At 36.3% G+C, this 21,939-nt stretch overlaps 1 protein-coding gene across 19 annotated transcripts in view; it reads right to left on the bottom strand.

Annotated features, from left to right (window-relative positions):
• AGFG1 (ArfGAP with FG repeats 1) overlaps window positions 1–21,939 on the bottom strand; it is a 67,550-nt gene that overhangs the window by 10,961 nt on the left and 34,650 nt on the right. For 10 of the 19 annotated variants that reach the window (XM_015561836.1, XM_015561838.1, XM_015561840.1 and 7 more), the window contains exons 3-9: window positions 16,655–16,770; window positions 13,133–13,295; window positions 11,966–12,116; window positions 4,269–4,388; window positions 3,539–3,610; window positions 2,038–2,247; window positions 849–1,029 (exon numbers count right to left, since the gene is read on the bottom strand). In XM_015561836.1, coding sequence (XP_015417322.1) covers window positions 849–1,029; window positions 2,038–2,247; window positions 3,539–3,610; window positions 4,269–4,388; window positions 11,966–12,116; window positions 13,133–13,295; window positions 16,655–16,770 — 1,013 coding nt within the window. Of the gene's footprint in view, window positions 1–848; window positions 1,030–2,037; window positions 2,248–3,538; window positions 3,611–4,268; window positions 4,389–11,965; window positions 12,117–12,550; window positions 12,627–13,132; window positions 13,296–16,654; window positions 16,771–18,567; window positions 18,655–21,939 lie in introns of those variants that run through there. The other 9 variants (XM_006760389.2, XM_015561842.1, XM_015561843.1 and 6 more) reach the window with 5 other exon arrangements.

The raw sequence follows: 21,939 nt of genomic DNA, 5'->3' as shown, positions 1-21,939 counted from the left end.
CCCTCGCTGGTGGCTCTGCTGGTTGGAGCACCAACCCCTACACCTTTTGCAAGTTTGGTTCCCAGTTGGGGCACATGTGGGAGGCAACTAATAGATGTTTCAATTGCACATGATGTTTCTCTCCATCTCTACCTCTAAAGTCAATTTTTTTTTTTAAAAAAAGCATGTCCTTGGGTGAGGATTAAAATAATAATTAGAAAAACAGAGATGCATAAAACAATGTATATGTAAGTCACCTGTATTTCTGTATAACTTAACTCTAAAATCAAGAAGTCAAAACTGCTTCTTGATTAGAGCTTTTAACGATCTAATGTTGTTAAAATGTGTCAGACTTCCTGCTACGAAGAATTCCTTTATACCAGATATATTTGAACACAACAATAGATATGTCTATTCATAAATACCAATATGACACTGAAGAGATATAGAATTAGTGTTCTGTTCTGGTGCAAACATTTCTAAAAATGTGTATTTACAACTAACGCTACAAAATGTTACTTTCAGTATTTAGTCTTCATTACTAAAAACTGTACCTTAAAAGTATATAATTTCCGAAATGAATTCTTTGCTGAGTATAATTAAATCTGTAGATAGGTGTCCATTTTGAGATGTGTACATCTCTTAGTTACATTTTCGTGTTCAAGAAAATAAAACTTTTGATTAAATGAAAAAATAGAATTGGGCAGCTAATCAAGGATTATATTTTAATTAGCAAATTAAACTGTTTCCTCAAATTTATAAAAATATTCAATAATTTTAAAATTATGCCCTACTCATTATTTAACAACACTATTATTCAGAGTTGAAAAAAGATTTAAACACAAAGCAGGAACACAAAGACAAGGTACCTGCTGGCATTACTTGTGGAAGTGTACGCATTATTGGAGGTGGCTGCAGAGCTGAAAACGCTGTCTAGTTCTGCCAGAGCTGCATACTTGTCTGAAGATGCACTTGACTGACTGGGAAGGGAAACCACAGAACTAACAGGAGCTTTACCTGCGGTCCCAAAGCCACTCGCCTGATCACCACCTGTGAACAAATAAATTATCCAAAAAACTTAACTTCCAATTTATCAACCAGATTTCCCATGCAACACATGTAAATTTACAACTGATTTGGAGTTAAGCAAATAAATAGGATTCCAGAATCATATCTAATAATGTAGAAAATATTGGACAAGATTAGTTGCAACGTATACTGCTGTGGAAAAGACAGAATACTGCTTGTATAACAAAAAACTAAGACTCTGCCAGTAACAGGTTTAGAGTGTGCATAAAGAAGAAATTCTCAAAAAGTGTTATTTAACATCTCTGATACAGGTGTATTGCATTCAAGTAAACATATGAATTCATAAAATACAGGACCCTGATGTGAACAATCAATTAATATCATTTTCCCAGGGTTGTCCATAATAAAAAATAGATAGTAATGAGAAGAAATACTTGCTGCACACTTACTATGTGCCAAACACTGTTGTAAATGCCTTACATGTAATAACACAACTCCATGAGTTCAATGCTATTTACTATCCTCATTATGGAGATAAAAAAGTAGGCCCTGCAGCCTGAAAGCATACCCTTGCTCTTCACCACTGTACTATGCACTTTGAGAGGCAAAATACTGGCTTCAAGACCAAACTAGGCATAAGAATATACTGTAAAAATCATTTAAAAATTACGAAGATATTAATAGAAAGTCATTCAAAATAAATATATTATAGAAACCACCAAATAGCCTTCCAGTCAGTTCTATGTGTAAGATTCTTAACCTTGTATAGCCATAGAACAGTAAAGCAGGCTTTCTAAGACAAAATTAAATTTTTGTCAATTACTTTCTTTTAAAACCAGAAGTAAACAAATTAGTTTCTATGACTTCAATTTTGTAGTTGATATTTCAGATCCTAGAAGTCATGAAATTTAGTGTAAAAGAAATTTCTATACACCCACTAAGAAAAGCATAGCATCCTTAGATTTTAATAAATACAACCAAATGTAAAGGACTGTTTAATACAGAAACTTTTATTTAAAGTTTGATTACCTTGTCCAGCACTGAAGATATTGTCTAAATTAGCAAGTGCTGCATATTTGTCTGCAGCCTGAAGACCAGCTTTATTTGTTGCAACTTTACTAACAGCTGTTGCTGTTTGATGACTCTGGGAAGTACTGAAGGTCCCAAAATCAGCACTGGAGGATTTGGGGAAGTTATCAAAATGAGCAAAATTAGCATTTACTGATCCAGCACTTCCACCTGTAACAGAATAAACAGAACACTTGAAATATCTAGATTTTTCTCAATATCCTGTGGTAGGTAATATGACAATTTCTTCTTAAATTGAGTATTCTATAAGGAATCTGCATTCCTAAGCATTCAACTTTAACTATCTACATATGACTTTTTATAATTTGCAAATCTAGATTTCCAAAGGCCCTGGCAACATGAAGTTACACATTTCTATGTGTAATTATCTACCCTGGAGTAAAAGATATAATTCACCTAGTTTGAGACTCATTATGATATACAACATTCAACTATATACTATCACCTTTTATTAGTTCTCCTGCTAATAAGATGCAAAGTATCTGACAATACAAGTTTTTGTAGCTTCTAAAAAAAACTTGGTTGAAACAAATCCCAGGAATAGAAATTTAAAATTCTTAAGATGTACTATGTTGATCCAGAGTTTCTTAACAGGTGATCTTTGAGTTCCAGACTTATTTTATTTGAAGAGTTATTATTTAATTCCACATAGTAATTTAATGCTCATACACCATGGTATCCTCAAAAAATCATGAACTATTTTATATATTTCAAAGAATAAAAATTATAGTATACAATATCAAAATAGTTTAAATATTACAGCAATTTTTTTACTTTATAGAGCATAATTCACTTACAGGTATATATCCTACTAAGATTTTAAAGTTTGTTCTCTAATCTAGAGACTTCTTTAAAGTATTACCAAACACTAAAGCTAATATATTTCATTCTATGCTTTTGTCCTAACTTTTGATACCAGTTCTTTATGCCTACACATTAGTTCCAGCAATCAAAATAATTTATGTGTAGTTTTATATTAAAGTGATACGAAGCACACAGATATTTTAAAAACAGAACAGATACACCCCTATTAAAAAAAACCACACTTTCCATCAATCTGATTTTTAAACATTCTAAAACAATATGTACAGATAAAATTTCTCAGGCAATGAAACTCTGGTTGTTTCCAATTAAAATTCAGTAATGTGCATATTTAAATGATTGTGATCTGCTATAAGTAGTTGGTGAACAAAGTAAATACTAAAGCTTTCAAAGTTTATATGAAGAATTTTATTTCAAATTAAAATTGGAATTATTAAATCAACTAACTCTCTTATTGTATACTACTGTGTTCTCTTGAGTTGAGGAATAGTGAAGGGAAAGTAAAAGTGAGAATTTATGAAGATTATTAAAAGATGATTAACGTTCTATAAATGAAAAATCCATGAAATACAGCATAAAACACATTAGTAAAAGATGCCTACTTGACTAGAGAACTTACTGTTGGTAGCCTGGAGAGGAAAAGCAGAAGTAAATTCACCAAAACTGCAGTTAGATGAAAGCATTCTAAATGCTGGATAGCCAGAAATTATGTAAATGAAAGTTAAGGGGGGGAGGGAGGAGGAAGAAAATTGAAAGAAAAAGCTTTAAGACAATACACAGAATTCCAGTTGAAAGCAAAGTAATCAGCCAAAGATCTAAACATGGGTTCAATGAGTTTTGGAAAACAATATAGTTTATGGAAGAGTATTCAATGTTTAAAGACCAATTCTTGCACAGAAAATGATTTCCCAGTTTGATTAAAGCAATCAAATAACCTACTCTTGACTAATAACATTTATTTTTCAAGATTGTTGCCTAAAAATTACTTCTACTTTTAGTTCTATGGAAGCAATAAATTAGCTTCCTTTACTTAGAGCTTAAATCACAATGTGTTGTTTGAACCTAAAAAACTTTAGTACTTTAATCCTTCCTTACATAAGAAGTTTAAGATTCATGTGCAGGAAAAGGAGAATTCTGTGAATTACACAACATACCAAAGAATTTAGAAAAACAAATGAACACACAACAAAATAAAGATTTCAGGTTTCCCCAGAGCTTTGCTAGATAGAAGTATTGTAAATTCAGATAATTATAGAATTTAAGTTTAGAATAATTTTCAAAACTACATCTAGAGAGTTTTACTCTATTTTTAAAGTAAACATTTAGGCACAATGCTGGAGAAGCTCTACCTGTAGTTTGGGGCTGAAAAGGAGAGTGACTTGCTGTGGGGAAACCTCCAAAATTACTCGAACCACTAGACTGTCCAAATGCATCAAAGTTTGCAAACTCTGCATTTGCAGAATTCTGGGCTGTAAACGGTAAGGAACAATACATGTTAATGAATATGAAAACTATAAAAAATATATGACAAAAGAATTTGAGAATTTTATGAGAGGTTTCTACACCTTAGAGCTCACTTCAAAGACATTTAGTGATCAGATTTTAAATCCTATCAGTGTTTATTTAGCCTAATTTCAAACAATTTATAAAAGGTTATCCAGAAATTTCCAAAAACACATTGTACAATGATAAATTTGTCTGCAATACACACTGAGTGATCTCAGGAATAGTATCATAAATGTAACCCTATTAAAGAAAACTCTGAATTAAGAGCACTAAATACATGAATTACAATAAAGCATATAGAGATTTAGGATACAGGATACATTCTGGAAAATTCATATTTAAAATGGCAATGAGTGATTCACTGGCTGGATGAAATCTAAAACATTGACATAAAGATTAATATCCTCTTTTTGATTCTTTCTTTTTTCTTAAGTTCACAACTTTGCATACCATGGCATTTAAAAATAAGCTTGAATGTATAACAAGACATGATTGTCAAACAAATAGAAATATTCACATTCTATTAGAAGCTTGCCACTTTCAAACACATTAAAATGTAAGAAACTGCCCTGGCCGGTTTGGTTCACTGAATGGAGCGTCGGCCTGCGGACTGAGGGGTCCCGAGTTCGATTCTGGTCAAGGGCATGTGCCTTGGTTGCGGGCACATCCCCAGTAGGGGGTGTGCAAGAGGCAGCTGATCGATGCTTCTCTCTCATCAATGTTTCTAACTCTCTATCCCTCTCCCTTCATCTCTGTAAAGGATCAATAAAATATATTTTTTTAAAAAATGTAAGAAACTATGAAAAATAGTAAAAATTATAACATAAATGCACTTATACTCAGTGAAAAAGACCCACTGGTATTTCCCACTGGTTGTCAACCTAACAGCAAAATTCTAGGCTTCTCTAAATTATGCAATTATGTCCTCTAAAAAAATCTCAATTCAAGAGATTTTTTTAGAGAACAAAACAGATGCTGGGTAAGATTTTTATAAAGGATCTGATGAGAATAAGAAGTGGCTGATATGAGAAAAAAGGAATGCTAAGTGACAAGAATGAAAAGAATGTCCAAAAAATAGACATCAACATAAATCCTTTGCAGGCATTTCTACTTCTAGGAAGTTTTTGTAAAGCAACAATTTTGTAAATGTGTGCGGCTGTTTGTAATAGCTAAACATGTTTTTTATGATGAAAAAAGTAGAAACTCAAATAGCCAGCAATGAGGAAAACACTGCAATACATTATGGAACATCGTATGATGGCTATAATGCAGCCATTTAAAAAATCATGTAAAATATTCAATTTTATACAAAAATGTTTATGACAAAGTAAATACGGTTAATAAATTCCAGATACATTTTCATCTACTTTTTAAAATATGGTATTACATACTTAAAAATCTGTATTTTGATTAACTTGAAATAGGAGATTTCAAATAGTTACCTATTTCCTTCTTTGTTTGCCTGAATTTACCAAGCTGTTGTAATGAATATGTATTATATTTGTAAACAAAATAATAAAAGTTACTAAACAACAAAATCTCCCATTAACAGAGCTCAACATATTGTAGGAAAAAAATCAGGAAAACTTACAGCAATTTATGTAATTACTGTTCTATATGTATGTGAAAGGGTATGACAGTAGTGGAGAAAATGTACCTAAAATAGACCCCTTCTACTAGGTACCTGTGCCACTTCCCTTCTTGAGTACTCGCACCTAGCACTGCTGAAATGTGGGGTGCTATCCCACGTTACTGGTCACACTTTGTTCTTGAGAACCTTTTTAAAACACATTTGTCCTAGCCCTCAAACAGTATACAGAAATACATAAATTAAAAGGCTGGTTATTGCTTAACAATATAAAATGCTGTATTTGCAAGATGTCCCAATATTTTGTCATTATTTTTACTTAAAATTCAATTAATTTATAGGCTAAAATTTTACATTCCCAAAAGTAAATATAATGGAAAAAATGTTAACAAATTTTAAAATTAATTTCTTGAAAAATATTTTGGAATATCTATACAGTTTAAGTAACAAATATAATACAACTTTAAACAAAGTTACCATTTAGTATTGCTAAGAACAGTAAGCAAGTACAATTTAGTGCAAAGGGAGTCTGAGATAAAAATCAGAGAATTCCATCCTAACGTAAGTAACTATAAAGTCTTAGACAAGTCCCTCAATTGTTCTGACTCTACCAGTTTTCTTATTAGCAAAATGAGAGGATTCACTAGATGGTCTCCACTTAAAAATCCTGCATTATGATTCTACAATTTATGAGACAATAGAAATTCTTATAGAGTTTTGAAATACTAGCCCCCTCTCCCCCCAAAAAAAATTCCTATTAAAAGGCCAAATAAGTTTATAAGGGCAAAATATATAACATACATATAGAAAATGCAAATATAAACCAAACGTTAACAGAGAACATGGTAGAGAAAATTCTCATATTTAGAATGGGCTATATTCCAAAAGGTAAACTTCTAAGTTTTTTAAATAATTTAATTATACATTTGAGAACAAATGAAACATATCTGTCCCTTGTAGAAATAGAAATTAGGTCCCGAAGGTAGTTTATCCTTTATAACCTCAAACATATATGAATATGTAGTGTTTAATATATATTCTATGCTTATATTTAGAACTTAAAAAGGGGAAAATATATATTTAATGTTTCAAACATCATTAGGAAAAAAATCAGTTCAATATAATCCATTTAGTTAAGTCAAGTCTACTTCATCCACACTTACATTTTCCCAGTGTTTTCCAACCAGAGCACCAAACACATTAATTCTTTGTGAAATTTCTATCCGTTTTTATTTGTAGACCCTGTATCTATTCAGTCTTCAGCAAATGGTTATAATGACTTTTAAAATTTCTAAGTACTGTGGAATAAAACTTTGGTAAACTTGACTTTGGTAATTAAGCTCTAATAAATTTAATGATGTAAAAATTACTACCTGGAGCCTTAAGCAATCTCCAAACAAAGAAATCCAAACTAAAAGAATGTGACAAAACAGTAAAGATATGTTTTAAATAATCTTATTTCAAAATGTCCAAGGAAGTTTAAAATTTAAGGTAACAAGTTAATGAGTCTGAATCTGGCTGAGAGCTGTGTTTCCTTTTCAATGAGAAACAGGTACTCATGAGAAAGGATGAGATGGAACTGAACAGCCCTCATCATATTCAGCTGGCAGGATACACTTTGTTTCACCTAAGAAAAAATTTAAGCCGAAACCGGTTTGGCTCAGTGGATAGAGCGTCAGCCTGCGGACTGAAAGGTCCCAGGTTCGATTCCGGTCAAGGGCATGTACCTGGGTTGCGGGCACATCCCCAGTAGGAGATGTGCGGGAGGCAGCTGATCGATGTTTCTCTCTCATCGATATTTCTAGCTCTCTATCTCTCTCCCTTCCTCTCTGTAAAAAATCAATAAAATATATTTTTTAAAAAAAAGAAAAAATTTAAATTTTTCCATTAATTTCCAACATTTCAAAAGAGAACATTTTACTTTAAATTTGATTGCTGGCTTTTCTTAAAAGAAAATTAATGTGCCGAAACCGGTTTGGCCCAGTGGATAGAGCGTCGGCCTGCGGACTGAAAGGTCCCAGGTTCAATTCCGGTCAAGGGCATGTACCTTGGTTGCTGGCACATCCCCGGTGGGGAGTGTGCAGGAGGCAGCTGGTCGATGTTTCTCTCTCATCGATGTTTCTAACTCTCTGTCTCTCTCTTTTCCTCTCTGTAAAAACTCAATAAAATATATTAAAAAAAAAATTAATGTATTAGTAATCCTGAACCTCTATTTCCATGTGGCAACAGGAGATTAGAACATCCCCCTTTAAAAAGGGCACCATGGTTTCTTACACATTGTACTGTATTATTCATTTGTGTTTAACTGGGTAGCAAGTTAATAGAGTTTGACACCTCTGGTATAAGCTGTGACAAAATTTAATTACAGTTTACAGTTCATAGGTTTTATGATATGTTTATTTAATAAAATAACTATTAAATTCCATAAGTAAATTGTTTCTAACTGAATGCATATTTCTGTGGAAGATAACATTTTTTAAAGAAGTACTTCAGCTGATAAAGGAATGATAAATTTAGGATATCACAACTTTGTATAACAGATCCCAGTATTGGGCACCAAGAGCTAATATTACCAAATTAGGCAATCAATATTATGTGCCTCTTAAACCCTAAGTAGCAGGTTTTCCCCGTCCACCACCACCCTGGGTCTAAAAAAGAACCGGGCCCTAGCTGGTTTGGCTCAGTAGATAGAGCACTGGCATGCAGACTGAAGGGTCCCAGGTTCAATTTGAGTCAAGGGCACATGCCTGGAAAATATATTTTTTAAAAAATAATAAAAAATAAATAAAAAAGAACCGGTAACAGATCAAGTATCTATCAATTTACAGAAAATACAGAAGACAGAAACCTGATAAAGGACCCCAGAGTGGTACAATCAACACACTCAGACTGCCTAAAACTCAACAGGACAAATAACCTAATTTCCTAAACAAATAAATTACAAAAAAAAAGGGGGGACGGAGGAAGAACCTATAGACTAAGAGACATCTCACAACTGCAATGTGCAGACCTTACTTGAAACTTGATCTGAAAAAACTGTATGCGTGTGTTTGAACTGGAATGGAAATTGAATAGTAATTCATTATTATTACTAGTGGCCCGGTGCACGAATTCATGCACATTGAAAGGTAATTAGAAGAAATATTTTAGTATCACTATTCGCCCTTCTCTGTGTCAATCAAATTCACAATAGACAATTACAGGTGGAAACACACGTGTGATTGGTGCCAGCGAGAGCTTTATATGTATCATGCATGAGAGAGTCAACTTAGCCTTTATAAATATAGAACAAACTTGCTTAATTAGACCTGCTTTCTGAGTTAGCTAAACTTTTTCCAGCCCAGTGAAGCACCCCATCTTCCCTTACAGGTAATTGCCAGCAACACAGCAGTAAATATCAACATGAAGCAGTTTATTATTGAAGATCATGCAGGGAGAACAAAGGGTAAAATATTTAACTGCAGCAGTGTTTGACTATATTCTGCGCAATGAGAAAACCTGAAATCATTTTCAAGGTCCACCATTTCTTACTTCTTTTCAGTCGGGTCAAGTTTATAAGCTTTCTAAATCTCTGTTTTCTGGCTAATAAAAAAATAGGATTCCACTGAGTCTCCTATCTACCTACTCCAGGACTTCTGTGAGGATCAAATGAGATGAGGCAGGGGGAAACGCTTCACAGACCTTTGGTTACAGTGTAAAATGTTTCTACCTGGCTATAAAGCAAGTAGTGTTCCTGGGCTGAAGAAACTACAAGGAGGCTAGTCACTAGGGAGAGGAAGTCCGGCGTTGCTATTTGGGATGGCCTGTGGGGATCGGGCCAAAACCCAAAGTCCAACACCGCCTGCCACTCATGCCTGCTGCTCCCACTCATCCTGGCCCCGCTACACATGCCGCAGGCTCGCACCCAGTCAGTCCCAATCAAGAGAGGCTTTAACCGCCACAGCAGCATTCGCCAGCTGTGAGCCCTGTCTGGCGCCCATCCCAAGGGGAGTAGGGGGGCCAGGATGCTTTCAGCTGGGATGCCCTTGCAGTCCTAGGATCTGGATGTGTCCAGCTGACGTTCGCGCCAGTTGTCAGGAGCCACCTGGCAGCCGCTTTTATATCATTTCTTCCTGACAGAGCATCCAGGGAGGGGAAGCAGCCGCAGTGCCCGAGACTGACTTCTAGGAGGCCAGCGGCGCTGTCAGGGTTGTGCCAGCAGTGCAGGTTGGTCGGTGCCTGGCCCTTCTCCGGAGATTTGAACTGCAAGATTACTGAGTGGCTGCCACCGGGCTGGTGGGTCACCAGGATGGGTTGGTCAGCTGAGCAGAGCTCCCGCTGTGGGAGTGCACTGACCATCAGGGACCAGCTCCTGTGTTGTCTGCCCCCTGGTGGCTCAGTGTGTGTCATAGTGACCAGTCATTCCCAGTCTTTCTGCTGTTAGGGTCAATCTGCATATTACCCTTTTACTATATAGAATAGAGGCCTGGTGCACGGGTGGGGGCCAACTGGTTTGCCCTGAACCGTGTTCTGGATCAGGGTGGGGGTCCCGCTGGGATGCCTGGCCAGCCTGGGTGAGGAGCTGCGGGCTGTTTTCAGGCTTCCCACCCCTTCAGGGGGGGGGTCCCCACTGGGGTGCCTGGCCAGCCTGGGTGAGGAGCTGCGGGCTGTTTTCAGGCTTCCCACCCCTTCAGGGTGGGGGTCCCCACTGGGGTGCCTGGCCAGCCTGGGTGAGGAGCTGCGGGCTGTTTTCAGGCTTCCCACCCCTTCAGGGGGGGGGTCCCCACTGGGGTGCCTGGCCAGCCTGGGTGAGGAGCTGATGGCTGTTTTCAGACTGACCAGGCCCCCTGGCGACTGAAGCTCCCAGGCTTTCTTTTTGTTTTGTTTTTTATTCACTCCAACTCCATGGACATGGTGACTGGAAGCAGGTATCTGGGGTTTATTCACCTTCTATAACTGAAACTTTGTTGCCTTGAGAGGAGGCAGCAGCTGCCGGGAAGCTTGGCTTCTTCCATCGCAGGGGCAAGCAAGCCTCCTGCTTACTCCAGCTCTGTGGCTGCCGGCTGCCACCTTGGTTGGGTTAATTTGCATACAGTCGCTCTGATTGGCTGGTGGGCGTGGCTTAAGGCATAGCAAAAGTACAGCCAATTTGCATGTATGTCTTTTATTAGTATAGGATTATTATTGTTATTATTATTATTTAGGGAGTGGTAATACTACCAGCATTATGTTTGACAAAGGAAATCTTATTTTACAGATACATATAAAATAGGTATTTAAGAATAAATTAGTATGTCTAAATTTGCTTCAAAGTAACTTGACGAGAAATGGACTAGAATGAGAAATAAAACCAGATTAGCCATAAGTGATGAGTACATGAAGGTTATATTATCTGATCATTTCTGAATATCTGAAATTGTCGCTATCAAAGGGTTAAAAAATATTTAATAGTCTTTCCCCAGTTTTCTATGGAAAGAGGTCATGTCAGTACCTGACATTAAGTATAGTCTCTTTTGTGATTAAAAAGCAACTGCTAGGGCTACATGATTTATACACCCCAACAGGTATGAGTGACCCGACATTCTCAACAGAATATGTAAACAAACAAACAAACAAAAAGGTTATTGCACTAGCCAGTGTGGCTAAGTGTTAGAGTGTCATCATCCCAAGCACCAAAGGGCTATGGATTTGATTCCTGATCAAGGGCACATACCTGGTTGCAGATTCCATCCCCAGCCCTGGTTGGGCACATACAGGAGGCAACCAATAGATGTGTCTCTTTCCCCCTACCCTCCTCCCTCCCTTCCACTCACCCTAAAAGAAAAAAAACAAAAACAAGCAAACAGAAAATTTTTAAAAAAAGGAAAAATATCCTCGGGTGAGGATTAACAAAACAAACAAACAAACAAAAAAGGCTGTTTCTGGTGTTTTATACACATCTCTAATAAAAATTCTTGGGGAAAAAATACTTACCTGCATGACTGTTGAAATGTGCAAAGTTAGCAAAATTGGCTGTAGCTGATGACTGAGAAGCTGGAGCAGCAAATATGTCTGAGCCAAGATCACTTAAAAGGTCAAACTTCTTTTCCTGCTGCTGTCCTTGAGAGCGACCTACAACAGGGGACTATAAACCACATATTAGCTATAAAGAGTTTCCAGTCAGATCTGCTAAATTTTTACACTTGTCCCAACTAATCAAGCTTAAAACACAGTTTAAAAATTACAGTCTTCTATTTGTGGTTTTGGTACTTTGATATTTTTTAAAAAGCACCAATTTTCACTATCTATTCCTAAATTATCTCTCAATTTTAATTACAGAGTCAAAAGCAAAGAAACACAATTATAACAGTGGTCACACCTCATGAGAAAGGATGGACTTACTGCTAAGACAGCGATAAGACTTTCAAAGAATACATCCTTTATACATAAGAAGAGTTACAAAATACTGGCTTAATCCCTCTCTCCATTTTTCACTCAAACTTTCTGTAAAAACAGAGCAATTTATCCAAATGCCCTAGTATGCATTATTAAAAGAGTGGGATTTAATTCAAATAGTACCATGCCTCAGAATCATTCTTGTGTAGGGTAGGCGCTGTAATGTCACACAGTAACAGATTTGTCACAGCTCAGTCAACTGTAATGAAGTGCAGAAGTACAAACTTTAGGTACCAACTTATCAAAAACTTTCAGTCTATTCAGTTTTTTAGAATAAAATATATACTACAATGCAAAGACACCTGTGCTTTACAAATCGGGCAGGGGGGTGGGGGGATTACACTGCTAGAGAAATCCTTTCCTATAAAAGTACATCACAGAGGCTATATTGTTCTGACTCTGATGGTTACCACAGATTCATGTTTTATAATGTATGTTATATAACAGATAGCTATAGCAATATTCCTGTAGACCTTCACAAAGCTGTGGAGAATTCAAAGAAACTCCTATTAGCAACAGCAAAGGAGCAAATAAATACACCTTCCAACCACTTAACCAACAATGCTTAAATGTATTATAAACCACTGGCACATAATGCTACTGGCATACAAGGTTATGCTACTGTCTTTAAAAAGTCTCAAATTCATGCCATTCAGTCCTCAAGTAGAAGCCTCTACATTCTACAAAGACTTAACAACTACTCACCTGACTAGGTGTGCCCTTATTTAGGTGCAGGGCTGCTGCTGAATCTCCCAAAAGAGATTTCAGAGGTTTGACCTCAGGTGTGCTGCTTGTGCTACTGGCAGAGGAGCCTGAAATAGATGCATGAACAGATGCCACTACTTTGGCTTGTTCTGGTGGGACATACCTAAAACACATGAAAAGTTGAACAGGTAGTTAATTAAGAAAAATATAGGAAATGTCATTCTCAAAAATGATAAGCAAAATTCTAATTTTGCATGAATGTTGATATTAATCTTATTTCAAATCCCTCTGGGGCCCTGTCTTGGTAGCTCAGATAGTTAGAGCATCATCCTGGTGCACCAAGGTTGTGAGTTCAATCTCCAGTCAAGGCACATACAAGAATCAACCAATGAATATATAAATAAGTGGAACAAAAATTGATGTTTCTCTTTCTTGCTCACTCTCCCTTCCTATTTCCCTTCCTAAAAGTCAATAAATAAATTTTTTGAAAACTCTCTTGGAGTTTACTTAGTTTTTCTAAGATAAAAAAATTAACTGCTTTTTTATAAGACAGCAGACCAATCATGATGAATAGTTAATACTATAATTTAATTTTTAAAAACTCAAGTATTGTAAGATCATAAGTAACATTTGGAAACAGAACCGAAAGCAGGGAAACATTCCAGTGAACAGTCTAAAATATAAAGGCTTATTACAAATCTCTAAGAATAAGGTCAACAGCCAATTTTTAAATGGGCAGAAGCAACTCACAAAGGGAAACACAGAAATGAAAACACTTTTAACCTAATTCATTAGCATTTGATTGAGTGTAAACATTACAAATTTTGCTGCTATTAAAATACGTAACTAGGTATGCTCTGTGCCCCAGAAGTACCTCTGCAGAAACTCATCCTTAGGAATTAACTGAATAAGTGTACACAGATACATGTACATGTATGTTACCACAGAACTCTTAAATCTGTTTAATGTAATACTACACAGCTATTCTTCTGACACAGATAGATGTCCAGGTTACTTTATGGTCTTTCAGGTTTGATCCCAGTCATGTAAATATAGATTCATGGGAGGAAGGGAGTAAAGAAAGAAAAGAAAAGCAATAAGAATATAATGCCCAAATATCGGCAATGCTGATCTCTAGGGTTAGGAATATGTGAGAGCTTTTTCACTCCTTGTATATCTGGATTTTCTCCTTCCTCCTCAATCCTCTTTTCAGGTAGGTGGAGAAAGCGGAAAAACAAAACGGTTAAAAGCACATATCTATTCCAGAGACAGTTCAAATCCCAGCTCCTCTACTCAACAGCTGTGAAACCTAAGGCAAACTACTTCAACTCTTTTTGCCTAGGATTTCTCATCTATGAAGTGAAGATACAGTTGCTGTGAAGCATAAATGAGTTAACATTTGTAAAGTACTCAGAACAGTTCCTGGTACAAGTGTTAGCTACATTAAGTGTTAGCTACTATCAAATTACACACTAATCACAAATAATAAAACTGCTTTGCATTTTCCAATAAATGGGAGATGATGGAATATGACAATGAATAGAGGAAGTTACGCTTTCCTATAATTTGGCAAACCACTGATGATATCAACTTTGAGTACAGCCACATCTTATCAAAGGATAAAACCAAATACTAGCACTTAGTTCAAAAGACTCATCTGACTAAAAGTAATAAGCGAGACGTATAACATAGGAAGTTTGAAAATTGATCAAAAGAACAATTTAAAATCCCTTTATATGACAATAGTCTCATTGTTTTAAGAATAGTTGCTCAAAGAAGGGATTTTTAGGAAGTCTGCATTTGGAGAGTTCTTATGCCTTATTAAAAACCAACTGCACTATTCTCTAGTTACATGTCACAGGTGTGCAGGAGCATGGCTTTAAAATGCACAGCCCCTGGCCCTCCTGAATGGTCACTCCCCCTTCGCACCCACCAATTAAAATTCTCATTTACTGTTAATCTTGTTACTACTATCCTGTTTCTCAGGACAGAAAAAAAGAATAACACAAATTATAATTATTTGAGGTTTACAGTTATTTGGACTATGTTTTGAAGGGGTAAATTTCATTATTGTTTACTATTATTATTATTACAATAAATTTGGGGAAATACATGGTTTTATTTCTATCAACTCTTAGTCACACAAAATTCTCTTGCTAACTGAAGGTAAACGATCTCAAATTCCACCTAAGTCCTATTCAAACTAAAATTCTGAATTGGTAAAACTGCTGAGAAAATAAAAAATTGGGCCGGGGCTATATAAGAAGAATACATTATGGGGTGGAAAGTCTAGGAAATTAACAAAAGTGATAAAAATATAATTATATATATCACTTTAAAAGAATCATTCATGACACCATACTTTCACTGTCACCCCACCTTCTAAAATTTTCCCCAACTAATTGTTACTGGTATATTTTACCTACATTCACAGCTAATGTTATCTAGTGCTGCTAAATATAGCCCAGGCTAATCTTGCCTTGCAAAACACAGTCTCCTCAAAAGAACAGTAAGAATACAAAGTTCGCAGAGCACTAAAATCAGAGTTACTTCTTTCTAATGTGCTCAATGAATACAGTAGAGACACTTCACTTAAAAACCACAGCAAGTATTCCCTCAGGACCAAAACAGGCTTTTGACCAGATCATTCTCTGGGTTAACATACAGCTCCTCAGAAAACAACAAGCCATTTATCTCTGCATTATCTATTCCATTTGTTACTCTCTCATTCATCTTCTTAGTTCCCCCGGAATAAGGAAATATACACTACTAAATATTGCTGAAGAAACTAAGAATTCATCATTAATGAGTCTTAATAAATTGACTTACGTTGTGCTCATATAGCTAAAAATTAAGAGCCCAAAATAGTTAAACTCTGGCTCCACCCTGGCTCTTCTTTAAAGGGCTTACTAGCCACATGTCCAACCTATTTTAATTAATTTTAAAATTTACCATCTGATAGAGTAAGGGGAGTATAAAGGCTCCCTTCTTAACCAGGTTGTAAAATGATTTCTTGGATGGGAAGTAGGGATATTTTGAGCAAAGACTTACTGCAAGATGCAGTTAGGTGGATGGATTATGAGTGGACTACATGAGAGCTTTAGCATAGTGCTTAGTATATAGAAGAATCTAAATAAATACTTGCTAAATGAATAAAGATTTTAAGAAAAGGGGCTTTATAAGACTAAAAGTATCTAAGGAAGCTAACAGGGCTACAGAAAAATTCAAAGGAAGGATCCCTAACTTTCAAAAAAAGGGGAGGAGGCCTGGTAATTACAAGGAATAGGCTGCTGAGTTAAGATAAAGTAGAAGTAAAGGTTTTTGGAAACCAAATCCAATGAAAAGCCAAAGTATAATGGGTATCTATCTACCTACCTACCTATTCCTTTATTTCCTATCTACCTAACCTGCCTATTTCCTTCCTCCCTCCCTCCCTTCTTTCCTTCCTTATGTCAGGCTAATCTTATCCATAATTAATGTAATTTGGGAAACCTTTGCTCTAAATACAAACTATTCACTCACCATCTTTTCTTTTCATATTTTTCTTGTAGGAACTCTTTCACTTTTTGTGGATCCCTGAAGTCTGGAATTGCTGAAGATCTATCATCAAATAATCCTAGCCAAATCTGTTTACAGACCTTTGGAAAGAATTAAAAAAAAAAGTGTTATAAATCAACATCTTCACTTAATGAAATGTAAAGGGAAAATTATGATCTCTCAAAAAACTAACCTACTTAATTGTAATAATACTGCTTTCAATGAGAAATGAAGAGGCAACAAATGAACTAAATTTATTGTTACAGTATACAGTAAAATCTTAGGAATAGCATCATAAAGAACAGCACTTCATAGGGAAACAAATAGTGAAATGGGATTGGAGAGGACCTGGGATTTTTTGGTGTTCAAACGATCAAGACTATAAGCCCTTAGCAAAGCCATGTACCCTTTATGAACCTCAGTTACCTCACTCCATAAAGCAGAGTAAACTAGACTCTTAGCAATTTCACAAATCCTTGATAGGTTCAAAAATCAACCAAAAAGAACAAACAAAAATTACTAGAATCATAAACAATTTGCTAGTAAAGTATAACAACAACAGAAATATAAGGCAGATATAACTCTAGCTGTATAGTTGCTTCCTATGCTTTTTCCCCCCCTCCTAATGGCTAAAAATGAGAATCTGAGCTATTTAACTTTTTAGACAAATCAAAGAAATGAAATGATGAAGAGCTCAAATAGGACACAAGAGCATAAATAAAACAATGAAGAAAATTTGATAAAGCAGTCTTCATCAAAATTAAGTTGCTCTTCAAAAAACTAATATATGAAAAGGCACACTACCAACTCATAAAAAGTATTTGCAGAACATGTAAGAATTTGAAGAAACCTGAATCCAGAAAATACCAAAACTTTCTTAAAACTCAATTATAATAAAGACAAAAAATTGTTTAAAAGAATGGGCAGAAAATTTTATAACCACTTTACCAAAATGCAGCACAACATCATTAGTCATATGGAAAATGCAAATTAACAAACATTGAGATCCTACAAATTAACAAACATTGAGATCCTACACAGATACTACTAAAATGGCTAAAAATAAAAAGACTGACCATATCTTGTATTAGTGAGAATGTGGAACAGTAGGAACTCTCAAGAATGTAAAACGGTACAACCACTTTGAGAAAGTTGGCAATCTCTTAAAAGTTACACATACACCTACCATATGGCCCTGCAATCCCTTACTAAGTCTCTATCCAAGAAAAATAAAAGCACATGCCCACACTCAGATCTGTACACAAATGTCCACAACAGCTTGTTGATAATACCTCCAAACTGTAAGAAAAATAACCCATATGTCCATCAACAGGTAAATAGATAAATTTTGGAATATCCAAATAGGAGACTCATCAGTAGTAAAAAGAACTATTGATACAAACAACTACTTAAGTAAACCTCAAGATAATTATGCTGATTGACAGAAGTCAGACATCCACCCCCAAAAGTACATACTGTATGATTCTATTCATTTAAATTTTTAGAAAATGTAAACGTATCTATAGTGCTGGAAAGCAGATCAAATGGATACATTACAAAGGGACACAAAAAAACCCTTGGGAATGATTACAATGTGTGCTATCTTATCACTGAGTCATGGCTTCATATATGTCAAAACTCTTCAAATTAGACACTGGAAATAAGTACAAGTTCTTGTAATTAATTATTCCTCAATAAAGCTATAAAAAACAAGTCCACAAGTTTCCAAAATTGTATTATTTTAAAGAATAACCAATTTTAATACTGCGAAGAGAACACAGTATCTAGCTTCAAAAGCTTGACAGAAATCTGAGAAATCAGAGAAAGAAATGCAGCATCTTTCTCAATCTTACCTGCTCACTGAAGTGGGTAAGGGGGGAACAGGAAAAAAGACTCACCCCTTTTCCTATCATATACCAACCATGTTTCAAAACATTTCTTGTGGCTCCCTCAGTACAGATACTGCTATAACCTCATTAAGGCAGAAAAGCTGACACGTCACTGCAAGGCCTGGGCTAAGATGAAATCTCATTATAAAAACATTTAAGAGGCAAAGCCAGAAAAGTGCAGACACCCAGGAATGATAATGTAACTTACTGCCAGAAATGCCATAAACCCTGTAGTGACCCAGCTCCTGCAATAAATATTTAGCTACTTAAAAAGAACCACAAGAGACTATCCTTAGCCAGAAAACTGACTAATAATTCTCCTAAAATGTAATTTTAAAAGATTCTGTGACCTTACAGTTACATTCAAAACGGGAAAATGAGAAGTTTCTAAATCTTCTACTTTAAAAAATATTTCCATTGGCTTTTAGAGAGAGAAGAAGGAAGAGGGATAGAGAGCTAGAAACATAGATGAAAGAGAAACATTTTTGATCAGCACCTCCTCCACACCCCTTTTGGGGATCAAGCCTGAAATCTAGGCATGTGCTCTGACCAGGAATCAAACCAGTGACCTCTTGGTTAATGGGTCGACACTCAACCACTGAGCCACACTAGCCAGGCTAATTTTTCTATTTTAAAAATTCCCAAACAAGAAAACAAGAGATATGGTAATCATTTGCCTAAAGAATTATTAACCATAACTGACAGAATTAGTTCAGGATACTAAATACCATAAACATTTAGACTTTACATTCCAAAACCCCTGTTAACTACCATATACAAATTTTTAAACTAAGAACAATCCTATATAATAAATGGCTAATATGCTAAGTGTCCGGTCGCACGTTCAACCAATCAAAGCATAATATGCTAATGATATGCTAAGGCCACTCAACCACTCACTATGACGTGCAGTGACCACCAGGTGGCAGATGCGCCAACCAGTAGGTTAGCTTGCTGCTGAGGTCCTGCCGATTGGGACTGAGTGAGACGGGCCGGACATGTCCTGGAGCCCTTCCCAGCTGGCCAACCTCCTGTGTCCCGCCCCAGCCCTGACTGTGCATAGATAGGATCCCTCGGCCTACCCTGTGTCCTCTTGCAATTCGGGACCCCTCAGGGGATGCTGGAGAGCTGGTTTCAGCCGATCCCGCAGGCCAAGCTGAGGGACCCCACTGGAGCACGAATTCGTGTACCGGGCCTCTAGTTAATGAATAATATATAACAAACACTTTTTAAAAAGATGAATTGAAGCAGGAAAAAGGGGGGTAAAAGGGGAGGGGAATGGAAGATATCTACAATAATATCAACAATAACAAATATATTTTTTAAAAAGACGGATTGAAGACAGATGATAAAGTTACTGTCTTGGCACTCATCATGGGAATACAAAGCAAAACGGAGTGCTTGATGGTAAACTGATAGATATTTGACATGAGCAACCAGTAGGATTTGCGCAAAATTCTTTAACTGCTGATAGTTCTGCTCCTTCTTTCGGACAGGCCAAACTGCTAGGGAAAATCATTCAAACTAGCTACTTGGGTCCACTACAAATTAATGCTGCATCACTAACAGAGCTTCTTCACATTCTTAGCTCTTATTTCTAGCTACATCACCTCACAAAGGCTATTATCTAGGTTGCTCAAAATCCTACACCTTATCTGACACTCTTAGTAATGGAGTTCTTAAATGAAGTGGCTTTCAAAATGGAATTCCTTAATTCCCTAGACTGGCAGCATCTGAGTCACTTAAAAACTTGTTGTAATGTAAATTTTCAGGAGCCAAGGAGACCTATGAAATCAGAACCTCTGGAAGTAGCAAGCCCTCCAAGTGATTGTGAAATAGGCCAAACTAATGCTTTAGAAAAATCTCAGCCAGCAGATGGGAACTTCCTTTCCATATATATACTGTACACAACTTCTGGCATTTCTCAAATTTACTTAAGACACTAAACGTGTTATTGGGCAAGGTTCTTTTAACAGAGACAGTGTTCCGGGGACACAGTGTCTATAGTCTCTGTGACCCAGTCACATTTTAGTCCTTGAAAAGTTGGTTTCTGCTCCCTAGAATTGCTTTTCAGGTTTGTAGATTTGCTGATAGGAAAGTATCAAGTTCTATTTTCTGTTTATTTTGCTTTCTTTGTTTTTTGTTTTAGCGAAATAATAAACATCATCAACTCAAAAGGAAGGGCTTGTCAAGGTTGAAGGTGAATAGAATGAATCTACTACAACTGCAGGAAGCATTCAGGATCTGTGGTCATGAGTATTAAAAATGAAACTAGTCAGAATAGTGTGTTTTCCTCCAAGCTGTATAGGTACAAAGTAGGTAGAGTGTTGGCTTTAATTAAGTAAAATATGATGAGTTCAAAGGGAATAATTAGAACCGGACATGGAATCTACGTTAGATTAAGAAACATGAGAATATGATGAATGATGGACAAGAAAGAAGTTTCACTTCAGTGGGGTGGAGGTCCTGACAGTTGTCCCAAAACTGTTTGACTTAGAAAAATGAGAGAAATGAGCTGGAAGAGAGTAGTAGTAGAGGTGAGACAACAGGATGCTTGAATTTGAAATCTGAGAGGTGATATAGTTACTGATCAAGTCTAAAATAGGATGAAAACTCACTGGAAATAAGAAGTCAAGGAATTCAGGAAACCAAATTATCTATTACTAGAGGCCCGATGCATGAAAATTCATGCAAGAGTAGGCCTGCCTTCCCCCAGCTGCTGGCACTGGATTCCCTCCGTCACCTGGGCTGCCGGCATCGGCTTCCCTCCGGCTCTGGCTGTGTCAGGGAAGACGTCTGGAAGACATCCAATCTAATTAGCATATTACCCTTTTATTATTATAGATTATGATAATCATGTGGCTTATATGGAAACTGGAATTGGCAGAAGTGACTTACACTAGTGGGAAAAAAAGAAATGTAAGGTGTTTAAATCTATAATCAGTGAGGGGAGCTGCCTGTTATGACTTGAGAAGCACGGGCCTGGAGGACTAGAAACATCACTGAGGACCCAGATACCTAAAAGCCATAATCTGAAAGTGTTTCCCACATGATGGAATTAGTTATGATGACCTCTGTGGGGTAGTGGATAATCTGTCCTAATTATAGAATAATGTAGTGGCTGTGGTAGTTATAAGCCTAGACAAGGGAACTCTGTTTAATAATAGTACCCACTTCACAGGAATTGTTGGAAGGAGTGAGTTAACATGTTTTGCACGCAGAACAGGCATACAGGATGAACTTTAAATAGTGTTACTTATTACTTTGGGGCCTGATCTCTTAAGTGATTTGCAGTGGATTATGGAGTGATGAAGAAAGCAAGACCAGAAAGTAGAAATCTCACCAGAAAGAAACACAGGCAATGTAATGGGCTCTGTTATT

This window comes from Myotis davidii, unplaced genomic scaffold, assembly GCF_000327345.1.
Source record: "Myotis davidii unplaced genomic scaffold, ASM32734v1 scaffold370, whole genome shotgun sequence".
Taxonomy (NCBI): Eukaryota; Metazoa; Chordata; class Mammalia; order Chiroptera; family Vespertilionidae; genus Myotis; species Myotis davidii.
The sequence above is the reverse complement of the archived record's forward strand: the minus strand, read 5'-3'. Positions and strand labels throughout refer to the sequence as shown.